The following is a 22,998-nucleotide window of genomic DNA, read 5'->3' as shown; positions in this document are numbered from 1 at the left end:
GTGAATTTGGAGCCTATCCCAGGAACACTGGGTGAGAGATGGGAATACACCCTGGATGGGGCGCCAGTCATTCACACCTTAGTGTAGTAAGCACAGCATGTTTTTGGGAAGCGGGAGGAAACCGGACAAACCCGGAGTTTCTGGAAACTCAGACAGAAACTCAGGATCAAACTGGGGACCCTGGAGCTGTGAAGCAGCAGTGCTACCTGCTGCACCACTGTGCCACCACTGTGCCACCACTGTGCCACCACTGTGCCACCACTGTGCCACCACTGTGCCACCACTGTGCCACCCCTGGATGGGACTGTTCACTGATTAATGCTGAAAGAAGACACTTTTTTATTTTTTTATCATTTTTATAATCTTTATGCAACATTTTAACCTATTCCTTCTTAAGCTATATATAATGTAAGTGATGTAAGCCTAGGAAACGAGCCAAAACCACCAACCATGGAGTGCAGCAAACTGCAGCATAGAAAAAAGATTAGTTCATTAGCACGGTTCCTGATATACAATACAGAAAGGATCTCCGGTACAGCACTGCTAATCCATTTATGCGTGTCTCAGCTGTTCGCAGCCCGGCAGTGTCCAGTGAAATATGATCCAAGAGCTCGAGCCGCATTCCAAAAACGTTATGTTGTGTAAAGAGAACTCCTACACCATCAGTTGTGCTTCGCGAATGTCAAAAGACATGTGTATTGTGGCACGACTCCAATAATTCCATGCCAAGTTTAACAAGCGCCTCATGCGGCACTGTTATCGTGAGAGCTACAAGTGGCCCCGCATGCTGTGAGCTTGAGAGGCGCTCTTTAATACCACACCGGGAGATAAAGGCTTCACTCGGGATCCTGTCGCATATGGAAAAAAACGCGTGTTCATATTTTTTTGTCTTTCTTGAATAAATTATCCTATCTATGTCAGCTTTCACCCTCAAGGAACATCAGACATATCAAAGGAAAACCATAATAGGCACTATTTCTTAGACTTAGACTTAGTGTAAATGTATAACTAACATTCTGCTGTTTAGAAATGTTTAGCATTACAAGAACCTGAGGAACCTTTAGAGCCTACTGTGAATACCAGAAAACCAGACAAAATGGTATCTGTATCCTTGTAACGGCATCATGTTACAATACTCCTACAATTCACTTTATCTTACAAATGCTCTAACAGCCCCGGCTAACCATGTAATCTACAGAATCAATCCAGTACTGTTTCAGTGAAACCGCCCTGAGCGCAACCACGGTGGTAATTTCATTAAAGCAAATCGCAATTTATAACAATGGCCCTGTTCAGCAATACTGGAGTCCACATTAGTGTAGGCCAGCCTAATGGCTATTCATAAATGCATGCAAATACATAAAACATGCGTGTAACCTAAGTCCCGCTTCTTTGCAATGCAGTCGGTGCTTTTCGTGCTGACATGGTCCTGGGACATAATCACGAACTGAGATGATCTTAATGGGCAGCAATCAATCTACTCCTTAAACGTTTTCAATTTCAAGGCACTGCCTCAGCACAATTACATCCGCTTTATTTTATTACGTCCTATACCAAGAGCGGCAAAAAAGAGCATAGCATTTATATTTAAGTAGGCGAAGAAGTGCAAAGCGTGGCGACCTTGTAAACATTAGCCAATTACTTCCATTTATACTCCATTTATTGACCATCTGTGTAATTGTTCCGCAACTCCCCGCGAAGCTGGAATCTCATTTATTATGTCCCTTTGGCAACACACAACAACTCTTAACAGTCTGTTTTCAGAACTATTTAAAACAAAACCAAACGCATAAGCTCACTACAGCTGTGTCACTTACCCTAGACAGGCGTCTCACTACACGCCACCTTAACACTACTATGATATCAGCGTTTTGGAAAGGCATCTAAAGATGGAAGCAATAGAAAAAAACTGAATATTTTATGCTCTTCGTTTGGAAATGTGCCGCAATCTCGCCTGTTCTTTGTCACGCTGCTGTGATCACCCGCGGATGGCAATTATGATAATTCTGCTGTTAATCACATTTACATACATGCGAGCGTCAGAGCGACGGCAGGCTGTTTGCATGCATCCATGGTAGGCCCATTAAAATTCTAGTGTCTAGATCGACTTAATTGCAGCTTGTCAGAGGTTGCTTCCAGACTAGACCTCTGTAAGTATAGAAGATAAAACAGAAAATACACACAATGTCTAGTTCTACAACCACACAATATCTTTGTAAAGCTACTGCTGTAACTTTCCAAGTAGCTGAGAAGTGGAAAAGTTGTTTGATTGAGTTGGTATTTTTTAAGAATAGACTGTGAGAAATAGCTGAAAAAAGACACTTACAGGGCCCTGGCAATAACAGGTTGAGTGAATGCAGTGAGTGAAGTTAACAAATGGGAAATGTATCCAAGAACTTAAGATATTTCACCTAAAGGCCAGTGGTCAAAGTCAGAATTACAAATGGAAAAACCTTACTGCTGACCTTTCACAGCAACATTTCAAAGGTACCACTGTTGATGATGTGAATACTGTGAATTAAAACTGTGACATTCCTCAACTCTAGAATTTCATGTCTTTTTCTGAAACCTGTATGCATTATTTGATCAATCTAAGCATCTCTGAGGAGATTATGACCAGCAAAGCTTTAGACTGATTATACTTGATTTAACTATTCATACATATACACAAGATGGTGGCTCTGCATATTCTTTGGGTGTTTGTTGCGTTATTCATCCACAGAAATTGCTAAGTGTCTACAAGATAAAGATTAGAATTGCTAATGCTCTGTGTGTACAACATAATAAAAAGGTAGAACAGACTATGATAAAAACAGTGACAAACCTTTGAAAAGAAGCTAACACACCTCGTCCTCAGCTACTCACATTTGTTTGATGTCTACAAACGAAAAAATAGTTTCTAGAAGAATTTGTTGAACATCACCTAAAAATGATGGCTAAGGATATTTTAGCTCTGACTAGCATCCTAATGGATATAGCTTGTCATCCTTGAATGCATATTCATTCATTCATTCATTCATCTTCAGAATCGTGGTCAGGATCTGGAGCCTATTTTGGGAGCATTGGGCATGAGGTATACATCCTGGACCATGAAGGGGCAATAATTTGACACAAAGTAAGTTATATTATAAGTTATATAAGTTACATTTTCCTTCTCTTGCATGTTACCCTGTTCTAAGAAACACTGGTCTATATGCATAAAAAGGATGGCACTGAGAGAAAGATAAAAAAAAAAGCCCCCTAGGGAGGATGGGCGGCTGTGGCAGGGGTTGCCAGGGTTTCCCACTCACACTCAAAGGTGTGGTTGGGTAATTAGACTTATTATCCATCTGATGGAGAAGTGCTGACTGGTAACACACCTGGCTCCTCTCGGCTCTTAAGATGGGAATCGTTCAAATCAAGCCCATATAACAAATACCCCTCGGTATGTGAGATCTTCTTCAGCGTGCACCCACGCCTCCAAGCTCATCCTGACGGTGATTTGTGGCCTCTGATGGGAGTGCACTATGCATTTGTCCTTTGCACTTGCTGCAATAATGTTGGAAATTGTCCAAATATGCTTCAGATTGTATTCTCTGATGAGGTGGCCATGGCAACGGGTATCATGGGTATCTTTAAAGGAGGGAGAGGGTCAACTCTAGGCTCATTGAGCATTTGCACAAGATAGCAATAGCATATTTCACATCATGATGCACACGAGTGCAGAGGGAAGGAGGTTAACCATGTCACGTTCATAATAGATGGGCCAAGGGCCTCGAGATTAGACACTAGATGAGGTCGGAGCCTCTTTATGAGCGAGTCGTTGAGCTCACTGCTCTCCTCGCTGTTAATCAGCCTTCATGGATAGCTGGTTTAGCCAGTCTCACTCACATCACCATCGAAACTTGCTGTTATGGGTTTTCTTTCATTTTTGTCTGCATTTCTAAAGGCTCAACATTTAAACCAGCACAAGAATTGAGCAAATGGCTGTCATTTTGTTTAGAGAGCTGGGGCTGAAAAACTTTCCTCTGTATCGCATTTGCATCACAATACGAAATTAAAGCTCAGCCATTTACTACATTGCGCACTTCAAGTACAATCAGCACAAAAACAAACTATCTGCAATTCCAAACAAAAGCAAGATAATGATTCTTACCTTCGTCAGGATCTGGCGGGCCGAACTCCAGCTCGTAGCGCAGGATGTAGAAATTATTCCACACGTAGAGCTGGTTGTCTCGAGGGTTGTAATCCACAGCAGCAATGTACTGATAGTTGTTGGGGAAGGGGATGTCTGTGTACTCGCCGCGGCCCAGCTTGGTGTTGTAGACGTAGTCGATATGGCTCTTGCTGGCCTCACTCTCATTCTCCTCATAGCTAGAGCGCACCACGTGCAACACGCCGCACACCATGAAGGCATCAGATGCTGAGCGCTTGTCATATGCCGTCTCCCACGTGGCCTCGAAGCGCAGCGTGTAAGGATTCAGCTGGCTCACGACAATGCGCCCGTTGTTCTGCTCTGTCGCATAGATTACCCACAATCCCCGCTCGTCAACAGCCAGATCAATGTCCGTCTTTCCTCCCCAGCGATAAGGTGACGTGTCATGGTAGTTAGCATTGGCCACAATGGCCTCACCGCTCTTGATGCGTGTGCGCAGGTCGAATTTGACAATGTTCCTTGTACGCTCCTTGTTGAAGAAGATGGCGCCATCGTAGGCCACGAACCCTGTGCCATCCACTCGGTGAGGCAGCTTGTACGTCGTCATTTGCCTGCCGTTGCGGAAATCCTCGAGCGAGTTGTATTCGATTAGGGTGTCGGTACGGTATGGTGTCCATGGCATGAAATAGATCTTGTCTCCAGCTTGCAGCGGGTCTTTGCACCAAGCTCCCGCTTGCTGCTCGGCCTCAAAGGTAAAAACGGGTTCCCCCACTGCTTTCAAAGTCCCGGGACAAATGAAAACTGAAATGAAAGCCACGAGAGCAAGAATTAGAAATCCAAACATTGCTTATCTTCATATCGACTTCTTCTTCTAAAATATCCTTTAACTGCAAGATGTGTGTATGTGTGTGTAAAGCATGGATTTCATGATATTTTAGATCCCAAACTCATTTTGACAGTGTGGTGTGCATAGTTGAGAGGAGATTCAACAGGTTAAGTAAGTGCGAGCAGCTCTGATATGTTTCGATATGGCCTTGCTCCCTGAGACATCTTAACACAAGTGTAACTGAAAAAGGCGAAAAAACTGCAAAAGATGTCCTGTAAATGAAAGGAGACGGGAGAGAGATGTAGTTCAGTTGTGGACATGTTCCCTAAGTAGGCATTCATTGCTACGTTTTAAAATCAGCTGGACTTGGCGTCAGATAACTGAGGGTATAGGGTTCTATCAGTGGCGTAAAAGCCATACCTTAAAATAAAACACACACATACATGGATCATGTCTGAGGAAAGAACAAACAACACGCATGACAGGTGATAGGAGGGACGAGGCAGGAATAGGACAGTGGAGCAGAATGCCAAAGCTTCTTAGGACAGATAGGATGACAAACAGCAAGAGAGAAAGACAGAGAAGGAACTGAGCTGATAATGGGTGAAGGAGGCCTTGCTGAAGATAAACATCCATCTTTGAGATTTGGAAAGAGCACCATGTATGTGCATTCTATGGTATACAACAGATCACATACAAAAAAAAATAACATCAAAGACCTCTCTCTCCCATCACCAACCATCTGATCAGAAAATGTATCATGGAAGGTGGTTGGAATAAGCCAAATTGATAAGCCATAATTTTTTTGTTTTTTTTGGCTACAAACTACTCATTGTGAAAAATATTTCTCAATTTGGCAAAAGAGGTGATGGACTTTTGCACAATCTTATAAGTTTCTCCAGGATCTTCAGGTGGAACACCCCAAGACCAAAGCATATCTATAAAGAAAGTGACATGAAGATGTTGATTATGATGGGACGTCTCATCCAAACAGCACTCTAATTTCATTTGGAGTCAATGAGGCCGAGATCATTGCGATCTCGAGGTCTACTTATCATGTGGGGATAAGGGGGGAGGCGGGAGCAGGGTTGAAGGAGGGGAAGGTGGACGGCTCAGAACCATACAAACACACAACAAGGAGCTGAGGACCGAGAACCAGAGCGGTCATTTACCTTTTTGCTCCACTTCTATTGAGCAGTGAAAAAAAGTGGAAAGAATGTCAAGGCAGAGAAAGATTAGCATGAGTCATAAAGAAGATCTACAGGTACAGTACATCTATACGGAGTGAGTCAGAGGATGCAAGAGACAGAAAGATTTATATACACAAAAAATAATGTTGTCAAGGACAAAGATCTAGTTACAGTTAAAGTACAAATCATATAGTGCAGTGGTTCCCAAAATGACTTATAGACTTCTCAAGCCTTCATCAAGATAAAGTCCAAAAATGGTGCAGAAAAAAATAACCTATTAAATGTGTGTGAGTTCTTATGACTGTCTCAACTGCAGAGTGTTTTTAGTAATAAAAAACAGTAATAGGATATAGGATATTAGTTTTCCTTGCAACCAATTAACATTTGGGAACCCCTGCTATAAACGACTATTGATGTTGCTACATTGGGTCATCCCTATTAATGAAGAAAGGAGGTTAATCATTAGAGAAAGTAAGAGTGGAAGACAGAGACAGAGAAATGAGCCGAGAACCAGAAAACGAAAGAACTGATTATATGGCCGTTCTTGAAGGTTTTTAGAGGGGCTTGAAGGACGCCTTTTCAACTTGCTGAGTACTTGAAGATTACAAAAAAAAAAAATCACTCATGTAATTACTTACACCATTAGTCTGTGAGAACAGTGAATAAAAACTAAAGAGCACATGGCAGAAGATTTTTGTTGAGGGGCCTTATGTAGAAAACAGAAAACTGCATAGGTTCTGTCATAAAATTTGGTGTAAACTGCACACTAAATGTGCAGAATCTACATCAGAACAAAAGGTTTCAGAGTTATATGTCCCATGGACTAATCCCTGAAAAAACAATAAATGGTTCTTAACGTGCGTATTTTTATTATTCATGATCTCATATGCATATAAATAGAGCTACAGTCCTCCTTTTGCAGAAACACTGGTATAAACACTGCCTGAAGCAAAAAAAAGGGAACTTTTCAGAATAGGAATAGACTTATACACTACAGCTGGATAAATTGAGGGAACGTTGACCAAGGCCATCTCACAACTACATTAGTCAGAGTCAATAGCGCATCACAGATCACTTGCACATTAATGGAGTATTAATGTTTTCTGTTAACAAAAGCAAATTCATTCCCGGATGGTGCCTTTATTGCAGCGATCAGACGATTGCGCTGATTATGTTGAGGAAAAGAGGCAATCGCTGCAAATTGCCTTTAGATGTTGGCCTGTGACATCCTCATTACGCCACCTCATATGGCTGACATAATGCAGCTCAGGGATGAAGAAGAACGGTCAGCAAGTTCCTGCTGAATAGCACCTGTTGTAAAGACTACAAAGTCATCAGTACTTTTAACGCTACATTCACATTAGCAAGCAACCAGGCATTCATGTCTTGTAGTTTTTTGTCTTTTTTTTTTTTTTTTTTTTTAAGAATGGTACTAGCCAAAATGTATAGCCTACAACTATACAATTTATACACATCACTTTTGTTTAAAATGTATTTTTGTTTGAATTACATGTTACATGCTTGGCTTTGTACTAGAAATTAGAAATGTGGATTAGAAAAGCAAGCTATTTGTACTAGCTATGTACACTCATCAGATTCACTAACAACGCCTGCTACTTCATTCCAAGTTTTTTTCTTTCTTTGTAATGTATCTATATACATTTAATAAGAGGTTGTATATGAGGATAAGACGAAGCCGGTTATAAGTTTTTTTCTTCCATTTTTTTGGTGCGCCAAACAATAAATGTGAAATAATTGCAGGTAGGAACAAAGGTTTTGAAAAGGGGAACTGAATTAAAATTGGACCACATGGCCAACCAGGCCATGTAATCATTTTTGCTAATTGTTTGGATTTGTTGCTTTACAGTGTAAAAACTAAACATCTCTGTGTTACATAGAAAATAAATGATCGCCTGTCATTTTGTCGCTTGCTAGTGTGAACCAAGGTAGGCTTATAGGGATTGTGAGATTTCTCTGATTCCAAAAGAGAAGCCAATTCCAACAGGACGGCGCTCTGGAATCAAAAATGGCTCGTAAGCCAGAAAATCTTCAATCCATAAAGACACTCCTTTCATAGCTTCTAAAACAGTCCACATGTCTTTTGTCAGTTGTTCTGCAACACCAATACACCAGTTTTTATGGACCATAACGTTGTTACATTCTGTTGCACCGCCAAATTGAACACACCAGTAAAAGTGTGTAAAGAAACGCATATTTCCATGTCGTTGACTTGCTATAAATCCCGATGTGTGCGTGGGAGATTGTATACACACTTTTTACGAGGCCTGTTTTGAACGTACGCGTCGTTTGTACATCAGGCCGTGGTTCTGTTCATAAGCATTCGAGGCAGCACACGCCAAAGAGAAAAAGCACACATTACAGCTTGTGAAAAAACCTTGACAGGTTCCATATCTTTTTCTTCTCCCGACGACTTTTCTGAAGGGAAAAATGTTCTTGCTCCACGAAAAAAAAAATCAATCGAGCTAGAGATATAGCTGATGACCATAGCTGTAAATAAAGGTTTTTTTTTTTTTTAAAGAAAAAAAAAACTCTATTCACTGGCAGAAAGCAGTAGAGCATGTGCTCCAATTCAGGGCTGATCTGAAAAACTAGAGAACTTAAACACCCAAATGTAAGTGGAAAAAAAAACACGAGCATGTCTGGAGAAGAGATTAACAGATGACTCAGTAGACGGGGTTCTATTCGATTCAGCGCAGACAACTTTCAGAGGGACGGCGGCAGACATGGAATTGCTCTAAATCAAAACGAGACCTATTCAGCTGCAAACACTAATGAAAAGACAAAGTCTAATTAACAGAGATGTGTTAAGTAACTACGCTCCCAGTTGTGCACATTTATTCAGTTTCAATAATCAAGTATTTTTAACGTCATTCAGTTTCTGTTTTCTGGCAAAAGGGCTCGATCAAACCCACTAACATTTTGGACAGTTTAAATAAGTTGTTTTTTTTGTTATTATAGGACTACTGTTGGAATTATTAGCTCAGCTTTTAACAGCAAAATTCCATCTTCTCTTTGTGTCAAACTGCACACCATTCAGTGGATGAGGACTAAAATCTAGACAGATTGATTGGATGAGTTCCTGATTGGATGTGACTCAGAAATGAATGTTTTTAAAGTAGTACATTTAGCTGATTTCAATGCTAACTTTTAGTAGATTAAATAGTTTTCGATATTTTCAGTGCACAGTAACTGGCAGCTTAGTTAATGATATTTCCAGAGCTGCTTCCCAACATACAACACATCAGAAATAGTACACAAGTTATTAACAGATGAGCGTCAGAGTATCCTCCGAAGAACTGTATCAGCTGACTGTATGATTCCTCAGAACGGGCTCTGGCATGACCTCTGAACATCGATTTCAGGGAAATAAATAAAGAAATAAATAAAATTCAATGCAATTTTGGGGTGGATCATATCCAAAGTTTTTTTTCCCTCCTATCAGAAATTGACGTTAATCCAATTTTGTTATGCCATCAGCCAGATGTTAAGCAGTGGGTTTTTGAATTTTTATATGTTTCTCCACAGGCCACTCTGAGTAGGAGTGTATAGATCAATAATGTTTCACTAGATGATATTGCCTATTTCTGGCAAAATAACTGCAGTCTCATGTAGTGGAAGAGTACAAATAGCTGGAGTGTTCAGGAGGTTGTTTTAAAGCCAGTGCCTTCAGCCATGTTCTGAAGAAGCATGAGATGGGATTGAGGTTATTTACTGCTCAGTTGTTACTGCGCAAAAGCAAAATCACATCATTTATTTTGTTAAAAAATTGAAGGTGTATTCTACGGGTGTTTTCACACTTGGCATGAATACTCGAGCCCGTACCGGGGACTGATTCTGGACTTGTTTGCTGGTGAGGTTCGCAGGTTTGCTATCATATAAAAGAATTCCTTCTGAACCGTGGGTCGATTTCGTCACTAGTGCATGAAGGTTGGCAAAAGGTACACACTAGGTTCATCTGTTCCTTTGGTAACAACACTCAAGCAGCAAATCACAGTGCTTTTTGAATGCATGGCTTGTAATCCTTCAGGAATAGCTGCAAATGGGAGCTATTCTGGTATAAGAAATTTTTTAGCTATGCAGTCTGGCACAAGACATGCATTTATCGTGACGCTCTTAGTCCACTTGGACCACAAAGGTGAGTTAATTACAGTGCTCCAGTTCTATGGTGTTATATATTAATAAGGCATTATGACTCCTCAGCCGACTGTAACAACCCATTCTGCGCCATCATGAAATCTGAAACAGGAAGTAGCGTCACTGATAGCTTCCACATCTGATGCAAACCGCTCTACAGACCACTGTTTTCAAGAAGACCAGGGACTGGTTCTCTGGACTGCTCCCGGGCTTGAAAACAGCGATCACACCTCACCAAAGTTACCACACTCTTTGGGCAAATGGCCCTGAGTCCAGAAAAAAAAAAAAAAGAAAGAAATGCAAGTGTGAAAACAACCCAAGAGTTATAAGAGTTTCATACTGTGTACTTTACAATTTTAAAGATCATTCACGTACTGGAAGCAAAATAAACTGTCTTATGGTATCAGAAGACAGTGAAGAAGTACTTACTATATGGGACACACTCATATTGGACCTCGAGATACTTGTATGTCCCAGGACAAGGATCTGGAAAGACATCTGACCCAGTGATAACGACACATTGTGTCCGGTTGTTACATCTGAAAAACAGAGCAAGATTAGCAGCCAGAGAGTTAGTATTTATCCGTTTTGTTTTTTTTATAGATAAGAATATTTTCAAAATGAGAAAATGAGATCAGGGTTAAAAACATTCCTGAACTCACTCCTCTGCAAAGAAATAAAGGCAAGGGCATTTGAATACAAGTTAAACATTTTCAAAGCAGAAAAACAAAGCTGTATTTAGGAGTGACATTGTAAAATATTCATCAAGGATGTGACTGTGTGAGGTTGTCACTCTCTCCTGCCTTTTAACAGTTACTTAACACAACTACTGACAGCTCTGGATCCGCAACAGAAGCAGCTGGATGCAACACGAGAATTTAAATGTGAACAAAGCTAAAGTCTTCTACTTTTTTTCGAAAGCTAAATTAAGTCGGGTACATTTTCGCCACCTTTACTCAGTGTTGAAAAGAAAGACACCAACAAGTCAAAATGGTTCTGAGTCTTTTTTTTTTTTTTTTAAAAAAAAGATTGGAGCCAGGAAGAGTGCAGCTCCGTAGGGAGTCTTTAATAGCTTAAGTGAAGGGACGCTGATTGACAATGAGGCCAAGTGACTGTTAGTGCGTGAACTCAAAATTCAGCTCAGGTCTCCAGAAAGAGGCTCATCAGGCATTCATCTGTTGGTGCTCTCAGTGGAATAAATCACCTTAAGTATTTCAAACAAGAATCATTTGTGCATTTGTGTGTGACTACTGGGAGAGTTCCAGCTTTTACAGTCGGCAGTGACCTTGACTATGAAGTTAGACATCTTTATGAATTAAAATGAATTAAGTGTGTGTCTGTGTGTGTGGGGGTGTGTACATGTATTTAGCCTTTTGGGAGGACAAAATTGGGAAGAAACGTCCTCACAATGATAGGACAGTGTCAAATGTCCTCACGGGGATGCGGGTCCTCACAAAATTACAGTGTTTTACTGCTTTTATTTGAAAAAAAAGAGGCAAAAATATTTCCTTCTGCTTACTGAGGTTAATAGGTGTGTGTGTGTGTGTGTTTGCATGCGTGCTGGCATGTTTTTATATTTTAGTGGGCACATTTGGATAGGAATATCTACAGGTTTGACTTTGTGGGGACATTTAGCTAGTTCCCTTGAGCAAAACTGCTTTTTGCACAAAAAACACATTTTTTAAAAAAAACACATTTTTCTTTTGTTAAAAAAAAAAAAAAAGACCCAAGAGGTTTCATTTTGATTAATAATTATATCAATGGACGGTCCTCACAAAGATTGAAAAAATGCTTGTGTGTGTGTGTGTGTGTGTGTGTGTGTGTGTATGACTTGGGTGGGTCTGTATGCTTGCCAGAATGGATTTCTGAGTAAATAAATGAAGAAATTGGCCAAACTTCAATCATGCTTTCTATATGCACAGGGATTTATAATACAATTGAAGCAAACACGGTAGATATTTTTCCACATAAAAATGACAAAATGGACCTCTTGGCAATCAACTCTTTTAAATATTTCAAATGGTTTATAAGAGTTTGCATTTTGGGGGGGAGAGAGATAAAAAGAACTCCTTAAATAATTTTTGGAGCAGTATTTATTACTCTGATGCCATCTTGTAATTTGCTCCAGACACTAATTTCAATAATTGGGTGATTGGGTTCATATTCAGTACTTCGCCGTAACAGCAAGGGTCTCTAAATATTTATAAAAACACAAATGATGTCTGGGCTTTTATGAATATTTTAAACTGGGCTATTTGGTTGGAAAAACATGAGGAAACCATGAGTGCTAAGATTATCTCACAGTTGGAACTATTTTGCTTGGGCATGTTGTGGGGCAGTGATAAGGAAAAGAAATTATTTGCTGCATGACTCAAGCCTTAAAAAATATAGAATAGAATGTGGTGAAACAGCCTCAGTAAGCAATTATTTTAAATTTGCAAGGCCTGAGAGTACATAGTATGGAATTAGGGGCTTTGTGATTTTTGGGGGGATTTTTTATTTTTATTTTTTTGGGAAGGGCAAGGTTGGGAATTTTAAATGCATTTTGAATTACTCAAACCAAAATCGAATATCAAAGTATCTGGGAGAAATGGAAATATTTCACATATCAGACGCAAATATGAGATTGGGTTGAAAGGATCAAACCTTTCCAAGGTTGACGAATTCTCCACTGAAGACTAGAATTGGACGGCAAGACGCTGTTGAAATGTAAAACCTGCCTGAATGGCATTAATAAATCATAAATCAAACTCAAAGTTAAGTGACAGCCTAATCAAGCCAGTGTGATTTTACTCCTTCAAGGGTTAATGAGGAATGAAAGTGAGACTTGTCAACAAAACCAACTAACACGTTTTTAATTGCCTTCTGTAAAGACGAGCGCTGAGAAAAGCTACCTTGTGGGAATGCCACCCAGTAGCAACATCATTTTATTGCAATACCCCACATGTGGTGTCTTAATTATGCAAGCAACGCCAGCCAGTTTCATCACACAAAAATGCCTTTAAATTCCCTGTATGGCCACTTAAATGACCTTCCTCCAAACATCTTCACTATATCTAGCAACAACTCTTTGGCTCTTAACATAACCTCTAATTAAGAACATGTCAGATTTTCTGCCCTTTAAAAAACAATTGCCTGCTCCTTGCATCATCTAGCATATCTAAAAGGCCATGGTAATCTGTACAGGACGCTGGTTGTAAGACATTTGTGGCTTTTACGATAAAACAAGAGGGAAAAGGCCGTCTATAGCCAGAGGACCTACCGTTACAAAAAAAAAAAAAAGAAAGAAATATATGTATTAAGCTGTTTGCGTCAACGATTTCATTTTCCATTATGTCATCGATGACAAGGCAGAAGTGGGTTACAGGAAGACACTTAAACGAGAAGAGATGCTTGAAGAGGAGCTAATTTTTTAGTTAGTATGCACTGTCGAATGTTTTGTGTTCGAGTACGCTATGGATTGTTGCTGAATGGCAATCATGCAGTCAGAGATGTGACCTTGACACTGGCAATGTCAGCCACACACACACTCTAAGTCAAGCAGCAGAATTATATGTGTTGTGAGAGCTGGTTTGTTTTAAAAGCGTACATCAGTACCAGGCATAATGGCTTGTGTATTTGAGTAACTATTAAAAACTGTTGTTTTAGTCTCTTTTGATCCAGGATCTAACTTTATTTCAGACACAACACTGACTGATCAGACACAACTCTCCAGATCTTCCCTCAACAGCTCAACAGTCTTAAGGAATAAACAACAACAAAAAAAAATTACTTAATGTTGAGGATGGAAATCTCTGAAACCAACAGTGGGTAGAGTTTTTAATATAAAAATTTAGAAAACCTCAAAATTAAGAAGTCGTCATTTTGGTTCAATGCGCCCTCTCTTCTGTTTGAACCTGAGTGAACGAATAATAATGGCAAGAACTTTTACAGCACTTAAACACCAAGGACTCTGGGCTTTCTTTAGTGAATTCAGAAAAAGCTAGGCTTAAGAGAGGATTTGTTTTTCTACAAAATCAACAGGTCCTTGAGCCCAAATGGTTTCCTTTCGACATTACTTCACCAATGTTCTAGTTAATTTTACTGCAGCGTTATAAGGACTTCCTAACTCAGAGTCCTCGAAAATCCTCAGACAAACTCACATTCCTCTGCTTTTAACAAATGTTGGCTGCGTCGGATTTAACTGTGAGGCAGGAGCTCCACTGCGGGTTAGCAGTGCTTTTTTTTGCCAGATGCACAGCGCTGGTTGGTCCTTATGAAATGTTAATATCTCGGCCGCTTTAAATATATACCATCACAGCTAGCAGGAGCAGCCGCAGCAGCAGAGTTCCAAGCGCTATGAATGTGTGCATAAGTGTGTGTATGTGTGTGTAGTCTGGCACCGACACAAGAACGTCCTGAGAGAGCAGGAGCAAGCACAAGTGTCACAAATATAAATGGTTTGAGAGGAGAGCATTACTCAGAGCCGCAGCCTGTGCCACTGCTGGCAAGAGCCGAGATTTGAACAAAGAAAACCAGCTTTTCAATCTGTAAAGGGCTGCTCAGGAAATGGCTGTGTGTGTCTTATGTATAACATTTACGAGATTGCTGGAGCCATTGGCATGTTGAACATTAGGGACAAAACTATGCACCGTACCAGCAGAAGGGCGTCCAATGCTCTAAGATGTTTAACTAATTTGACACATCCATCCATTTCACATCGTTTTCAACTCTGGAATATGTGCCTGCCAGAAACTTCTGGAAGCTCCTTTATCTTATTATTTTTTTTTGACATTCCTTAAAACGACTTCTCAGGTGCACCTGGTAAAGGAACTCCTCCGTGATCCGCGACTGAGTCTTACCACTGACATTCGGGTTTGTTTATGTTATTTCAGCTGTCCCTTTAGCAGTAAGTAACACAGCGACTACCAGCGAATGGAAAACAACCACCATACTTAAAGAACCTCGGAATAATAATAATGCTCTATCTACGAAACCAATCTGAAAGGCAGGAAATGGAGTCCACATTTCCATTATGAATGATGCTTGGCACGCAGCCTTTACCTCTGAGATATGATTTTGTAGGCATCTGGGAGGTAGCAGTTGATGTTTTCCATCTGGAAAGGGTCGGCATCGCAGATCTTGTCGTCCGTGCGGCCATAGTTGGCCGTCTCGATCATGATGACGTCGCTCCCCGGGCATCGGAGGTCGATGGGGTAACCTTCGCACGAGAGCTCTCTGCGTACCAGGCCGAATGGAAGAGCTGCTCGACTGAACGCTGGAAAACAGACCAAAAACGAAAAGGTTAGCACACGGAACTGTTAATCGTACATTGTGTTTTACTTTTTTTCTTCTTTTTTTGTTAATTAGCCATATACAGAGATGTTTTTCAGTCATAGTAGCTAAACAAAATAAACCCAAAATGAATGTGCTTGAAAAAAAAAGACTGTAAAATCAAATACTGGACTGACCACCACGCCACCTATGGTAAGGCTTGCAAGCTCTTTCTGCTTCCATAGGCTAGCAAAAGAGCTAGCAAAACTATTACCTCTATACATCCTATCCACTGATGCCCATTATTGGACCACCTGTCCATTTTAAGTTAGTCCTTGTCTAACTTAATCTGCCCTCTAAATAAATGTCCATTTATCATGTTAAGTTTGAAATCTTGTACATGACCAAAATAGTTGTCCTTCTTCTATCCTCAGTAGCTTTTAACGAAGCAACAATCTAAACCACATTTTTTTCTCATTGAAAAATTTTGGGAAAAAAAAAAACCTCTGTAGCTTGAATTTCTACTTGCTTTTAAGAGTTTTTGCTCCATATGTTTCCTTAGAAGACAATATACATTTAGTCCCTATGGTATTATTTGCTGTACTTAGTTCCTTCACTATGGTTAAATAATATATATATTACCTGATGCCATAAAAAGGGAATTCTAAGTTTTATCCTCAACAAATTGGTAATGATAACAAAGGGAAACTCAATACAGTGAACTGTCCTCCGGCACACCATACATTTTCATTTGCATGTCAATGACTTCATAGCTGTTTCACCTCAATGACATTATGAACATGTTTCTTAATTTGTGCCTGAAATGGATATCTAGGTGCCTGTGATGTGCGGCTGAATCTGTCTACACAGCTTTTGTGAGGGAAGACAATTAAATAGACATTAGCGGATGCCCTTCATGGTTACTTCACTTTGACAAACAGTACCTCTTTCAAAGTGGCCAACAGGATAATGTAATGCGCTAGGAATGTGAGATGCTATGGTTATGATTTTGGACAAAATGAAAAGCTTGGCCATGCTTACTGAGTTTGAGAGGGGAAGAAAACAAGAAAGTAGATGTTCTGTAAGTTAAAAGAAAAATGGAAAAAAATCTCCTTTAGCAAAAGACAAAGAGCTTAACCACAATTGCGTATTTTTCTGCAGAAGATGAAAGACTACATGCATTTTTTTTGGTTGCTCGAAACAAACCAGACACACAGACAAGACTTTGATGATGACTTTAAAGAATCAGTTGTATCAATCAAATTAACACCAGCAGCATCAATCTATGAACTCCTTTGAAAATAATAATTAAAAAAATTATATATTAAAGAAACTCTCATGATCACAACAATGATTGCGAATAAAAACGTTAAAATTCCAATAACCCAGTGTAAAGTTAGAAACTAACTAACTACACATGTGAAGTAAGGGATCTACTTGAAATATTTATAGGAATTTACAGCTCATATTAAACTAGAACAGAAATTTTTTAATTTTAAGTTGAAGTGTACTATAGCACTGTTGTATTCTCGATTCTCAATTCAGACTGGTCAGAAGGTTTCGACAATTGTGCCAGCTGTGATTCAAATCACAGGTTTATATGAATGCGCTCCTTCTGATATGTTACTGTTTCTATAGTAACAGCTAGTTCACAGAGACTCGTATGGCGGACGCTCTACATAATTTAAGCCTAATGATAAACAGATTATAAAACGTGTTGTTATTTAACAAAGAAAACAAGTAACTGTTCAATTGGTGAGGTTTTCTGTAAGGAGATGTTTATACAACAGTTATGGAAGGAGTCTCCACTTTGTGTCAGCGCTTTGTAACGGTCAGGAAAGTCTTCAGGACAGAGGGCTTTGATGACACGACTGTGTATAGCTGTTTTAATGTAAGCGATAACAGAAATTAAGTTGTTTTGCAGATGTTCAACAACATTAAATGTAACGATAAACAGATACAAAATTAGGATCCGACTTCCTTTAAAAAATAAGCTAATGGACTCGTTGGCAAATTGCTGTAGTATAAGAGGAATGAAACACTTTATGAAAAATAATACACTTCTGGGTGGTAACATTAACTCTGCTTCATGTCAGGCCATTCTGTTGATTATTTTCCTATAACATCACATCCTGTCATGTTTTATTCCCATTCAAATAGCCAATATCATGTCATGAGTTCTGTATTATGTCTCACAGGCACAGTTTACATTTCACAGCACTTTAAGTGCTCGAAATTTATTCTCCTTCAACTCCAACAATGGCCCTACCTCATGGCTGTGTTCATGGTTTCTCATACAAAGTAAATGCACTAGCTCACTCTCTTTTATCATTACTTTATAAAAGTGTGTGAGAGAGGAGGAGCTATACAAAGGCAAAGGAGGAAACTAAGAAGGTAATGTCGAAGAGCGCGAACGAGAGAGAGAGAGAGAGAGGGAGAGAGAGAGAACATGAATCCTAGCCACATGAAGTGTAATTTAATCCATTTTACAGTCGTGCCGATCGAAGGAGGGACCGTCTGGAGTCCGCACAGGGGGAAAAATCTATATACCGTGCTCTGCAGCTGTGAGTGCAGCCAAACAGCCATGCTTAGGGGAAAATTAACTGTTTGCCTCAATTGTGTTCCCCTTCAACAAATGATTTGAAAAGTTTGGGTTATTTTGTAAATGCCAAGCAGCGGCTACTTCAAGTGAAGAAAAAGGACAAAAAGGAAACAAACAAACTTATCATTCTCAGATCGTAAGCACCGTAAGTGGTGCAGTGCAGGTCTGCTATGAAACTGAGTGAAAAGACAAAAAAAAGGTACAGCGGCTCCATTTTCGCTTCAGAAAGCATAAGGAGATGGAATGAACTGTCAATAATCACAGTCGTTAGCGGCAACCCTCGGTCCCAAGGGGGGCAGCTGCCATTTGTGTTTTCTGCTCCATGCTCTCCAATTAGCCTGCTTTCAGCCTGTTGCCTTGGCAGAAAGAAAAAAATGGAAAAGAAAAGAAAAAAAAAACAATGTGCTGCTCTTTTTCATTCCACCATTCATTCTGCAGTTCTGCCATGTAACCAGCTCACTTAGCACCCTAACTCTAATTACACCAGTCCGGTATGAGCGTGGGCCTGACACCACCCGTATGTTGTCTGAACACACAACACACATGTGTATCCATATTATAATAGCTGACCATTAGTTACAGTGTTGACGAGCACCAGCTCACCACTGTCAACTCCTCTGCTGTGCTTCTGCCAAACTCTTTCTCACTTCTTACTGCGTGTTTTTAGTCTGGTCTGAAGCTGTGTTAGCTGAGCCTGTTACCACTTAATTGCACCAATCACATCTCATCTACATAATATGAAAAAGAAACTGTATTATACTGAAAATATGAGAGCTCTCTTTTTTTTGCAGTGTATCTGGCCTTTTGAAAGCCTCCGAGCATTCGGGATCCATTTTGTAGTGATACAAGTGAATGCCTCATGAGTACCTAAAAAGCATGAAATGTCTGGATTCAACTGTGTTGGAATGACTGTTGGATTTGAGAGCTGAAATCAACGTAGTGTACTGCTGTAACTTCTGCTATGAACAATCCACTGGAAGACTACCAAAGACCTGCATGCATGATGGCAGCTCATTTAACAATAGTGGTCAACTCCATTTACTAAGCCATGACCTTCCCAATGTGTTAGATGTAGATGTAAACGAATACGAATACATTATTCACAATAAACAGATGTTCTAAAGAGATAAAATTACAGATCCGAATAGAAGGCACTATTTTTTTTTTTTTTGCGAGAAAGGTTCACAAAGCATCTGAGTGAGACTAGAGGTGTGCATCGAGACTGAGATCCCACGGGATGCATCAAAAAAGTCGAGCGAGTGGGAGGTTTTTTTATGCATTTACTGTGTTTATACATTCCTCCCTTGCAACTGCAGTCGCAGTAGTTTAAATTCAGCTACTAATTTATTTATATTTTGGGAAATGGAACCAAGTAAATTCATTAGAAAATATTGCATGTAGGCACCAACAAAAATATATTCATATCAAAAAATATCTGATATGAGAAATATGAGAAAGATTATGACCAATTATGACCACAAGCCACAATTCACACACCATGCTGACAGTCCTGGCATTATCTACCAAAAACAAAGAATAAAAAGTTCCAGTTTAGACAACAGCCACTTCGGGTTTAAATACAGATACAGACAAATGATACACCCTTACAAAGTATGGTGTACTGCAAACTAACAGAGCGATTCACACTTCTGGATGATGTGCGGCATCCACATCTGGAACAGTGGGCTGTTGGACTAACCCTGGCCCCTCCCTCGCTTCACCACAAAGACTGATGAATAGCTGAAAGCTCGTTCTTCATGGTGGGGTGTGACAGGTTTATCACACTTTAACGCTGTGCAGAGAGAAGGGGGACCGTGTGTTTCACGGCTTTTTAAAATTCGGAGGAGATAAAATAAAGCCGAACATATTGCCTTTGTGCGGGACCACCCGTCACCGAGCCCCTCCCTTCCCTCCATCTCCATCTCTTTTGGCACTAAGGCTACTCGCATCCATCAAACGTATGTGGTCTGATCGCAAACAGCTGTCAACAGAAGGCCTAGAAATTGATGAAGCCCGATGCTGGAGTGCAAACCTCCCCCGTGCAAGATGCATGTCTCCGAGGTCTCAGAGGCTAGAAACAAAGTTAAATCAATAACAGGGACAGGGGAGTATCTGCACTAACCTGGGAACCCATCTCTGACAACTAATTACGATGCCATTCGGAATCAGGCAGTCAGTTTATCAAGCCCGACCTCCAGGTCAACATAATCCGCCAGCCGCGAGCGCCGAAAAACACTCCACTGTTTCTGATAACACATCTCACTAAATCTCAACTGTCACACTGTGATTTTTGAAGTAGTTTTATTTGCATCCACTCCACCATACGAGTGCATGGAACTATCGAAGGTAACTCTTTTTGGATGCCTCAGAAGCTCAGAGAGACTTTCCGAGCCAAACCAAGACTCCGCCTTACAGAGAAGACAGAAATTTTCAGCTACAAAACACATTTCCTTAAGTTACTAACTATCCATTCTTCATATGTAGATCGGGGGGGGGGGGGGGGGGGGGGTGGGGGGGGGGGGGGGGGGTCGGTTGTTTGGTGTGTGTGTGTGTGTGTGTGGGGGGGGGGGGGGGGGTCAGCCAACATGCTAATATATAAATATATTATATATAAATATAACAAATCAAGTGGCATGGTGATCATGTACATTGTCTTAAAATCACAGAATCTGCCAAAGACTAAACTCCTATTGAGCCAAGAAAGTTGCAGATTTTTCCTTGTATGGCTGTGTTACATCTCTGTACGCTACCGTATTCTTTTTGTATAAAAAATAGTCTGAGAATTGGCTGTAGGCTTTTCTGTTGTTCAAAAGCTCCATTTAATTCAGAATACCTGCACAGTTCTACAAACTTGGCCAAGTCTGGTTTGGCCAGCAGCGGTTAAAATCAGAGATAAAGAGAAAAAAAAAACCCCAAGAAAGAAGCAACACTGAAGTCTGAGCCAACTGACTTTGCTATCTTTATTTATTTCCATTTCTGTTTTAAATTAAATTATGTTAAGGAGGGGACCCTAGATGGTAAATAATATATTACATGGAATGCTCAATCTGATTTGCCATGGCAACTGGCCTGGCTATGACATAATTGGCCGTGATCCCTCTTCTCCCAGCCTATTGACACAGACCTTATCAGGCATTCTGGTCACTGGCTGGGAATCGTAGCTATTCTTATGACTCTTTTTGACCTGCTCTCTAAGCTGCCTATTGAGCTCAGGCAAGCAGGCAGCAGCCAATACAGTCAAACAATAAAGCACATTCTGGACATCACTCTCGTTTGTTTGATCCGTAAGCACCCTCTATTATACAAATGTTGTTTTCCTATCAGCATCCTTGAAATTGGATGTTGCACAACAGCTCAGATTATTTCATTTGATAAAAGAAAGAGAACAATGACAGAGTAGTATTAGGCAGTAGTATACCATCAAAGACTTTGGATCTTATGGCAGGGGAAGAGCCAATCAGTGCGCAGAAGGACCAAAATGCAGCCTGCGCAACTGCTAAAAACCCGGCGGACCCACAGCCGGCGCAACTCCATGCACGTGGGACTGCGGTTACCTTATTTACAGCGCCACATAAGCTCTGAGCTTAGCCAAATACATCTACTTCATGATTATTATATTGGACTTTTCCATTACATCTAAAGGTTCTTTAGAATTAACATATAGATTAAATCTTTTTTTCATGAAATATCACATATTTTGTCTTAATCCTGTGGAAACTTTGCCCTTTTCCCAGTTGTGCTTTAGTACATATTTCCAGGAATGGGAAATAGGCCGGTGTGTGATGATGTCAAACACCTTATTTCATCATGTGATCAATTCAGCTCTGTTCAAAAACACCCTGGCAGCCAAACAAACAAAAAAGTGGAGCACAAAAGTGAAAACTAAGCAAAGAACAGGAACAAGAGAGAGCTAAACTTCCAATATTGGATAAAGGATGAAAAATAATAGCTGGTAAGCCACCATAGAATTAGCTGTAGTTAATATCTAGCTTATGTCTAGCTTAAAATGCTTATTTTATGCTTATTTTGGCTCATTTTAATTTATTTGTGATTATGCTGAATAAAAAGCCCATCTGATGAGTGAGTAACCTAAGGGGGTTTGGGAAATAGCAGAAGATTTGCAATTATTTGGTCATGGCCATGCCAGTGTTAAATATAGTGCTTGTTTATAGTGCTATATATTTGCTTTTGAAAGTGTTGCATGTGCAAATATCACCAGTTTCACCTTTGTAAATTATTTATTGATTAGTTGGTACCCATGAGGACTTTGCCTAAAAAGTTTATGAATAGGAATATGAATCTGTGTATAGCTTTGCTGATTGTTGGTCTTTTCGCGTTCATTATAACGAATACTGCTGATATCGCAAGAGCATATAGAACACTGTATTATTATCGGGAGAAAAAGTGCATTGTTGTCTATTATCACATTAAGATGAAGGTACAGTATTGTCATTAAATAATTAGTTTCCTTGGGGCACAATGGTGTTCAGGGTGTATTCTCAGTGATCCCAGGATGGGCTCCAGAACCTAATGGGACCCTGATCAGCACAAAGCAGTTATTGAAGACGAAGCAATGAATGACTGAATGATAGTTAGTTTCCGTGCTCACAGCCAGTGACATCTAGCAAAAAGGTATAATTGACTTCTGAAGTTGGTGTTAGTCCTACTATTTGTGCATTTGTAATACTTTTTCAATAGAACTCAAATTAGGTTTGTTTAATGCCTCCTAATTTGTTTTTGTTTGTAGACAGACAGAATAGTCATTGACCTTAAGACAAAAGTAAGAATGAATATTCTTGAGCCCAGACAGAAAGCACTACTCAGATTAATGAATATT

The 22,998-nt window shown here is 40.0% G+C and overlaps 1 protein-coding gene across 8 annotated transcripts in view; it reads right to left on the bottom strand.

Moving 5' to 3' along the window:
• The window catches only part of LOC113526595 (adhesion G protein-coupled receptor L2-like), a 125,632-nt gene that overhangs the window by 61,449 nt on the left and 41,185 nt on the right, over positions 1–22,998 (bottom strand). For all 8 annotated transcript variants that reach the window (XM_026913781.3, XM_053233786.1, XM_053233789.1 and 5 more), the window contains exons 3-5: positions 15,350–15,563; positions 10,736–10,845; positions 4,136–4,936 (exon numbers count right to left, since the gene is read on the bottom strand). In XM_026913781.3, the coding sequence (XP_026769582.3) occupies positions 4,136–4,936; positions 10,736–10,845; positions 15,350–15,563 (1,125 nt within the window). The remainder of the gene's footprint in view (positions 1–4,135; positions 4,937–10,735; positions 10,846–15,349; positions 15,564–22,998) is intronic.

This window comes from Pangasianodon hypophthalmus, chromosome 4, assembly GCF_027358585.1.
Source record: "Pangasianodon hypophthalmus isolate fPanHyp1 chromosome 4, fPanHyp1.pri, whole genome shotgun sequence".
Taxonomy (NCBI): domain Eukaryota; kingdom Metazoa; phylum Chordata; class Actinopteri; order Siluriformes; family Pangasiidae; genus Pangasianodon; species Pangasianodon hypophthalmus.
Note: the sequence above shows the minus strand (reverse complement) of the source record. Positions and strands in the feature narration are given on the sequence as shown.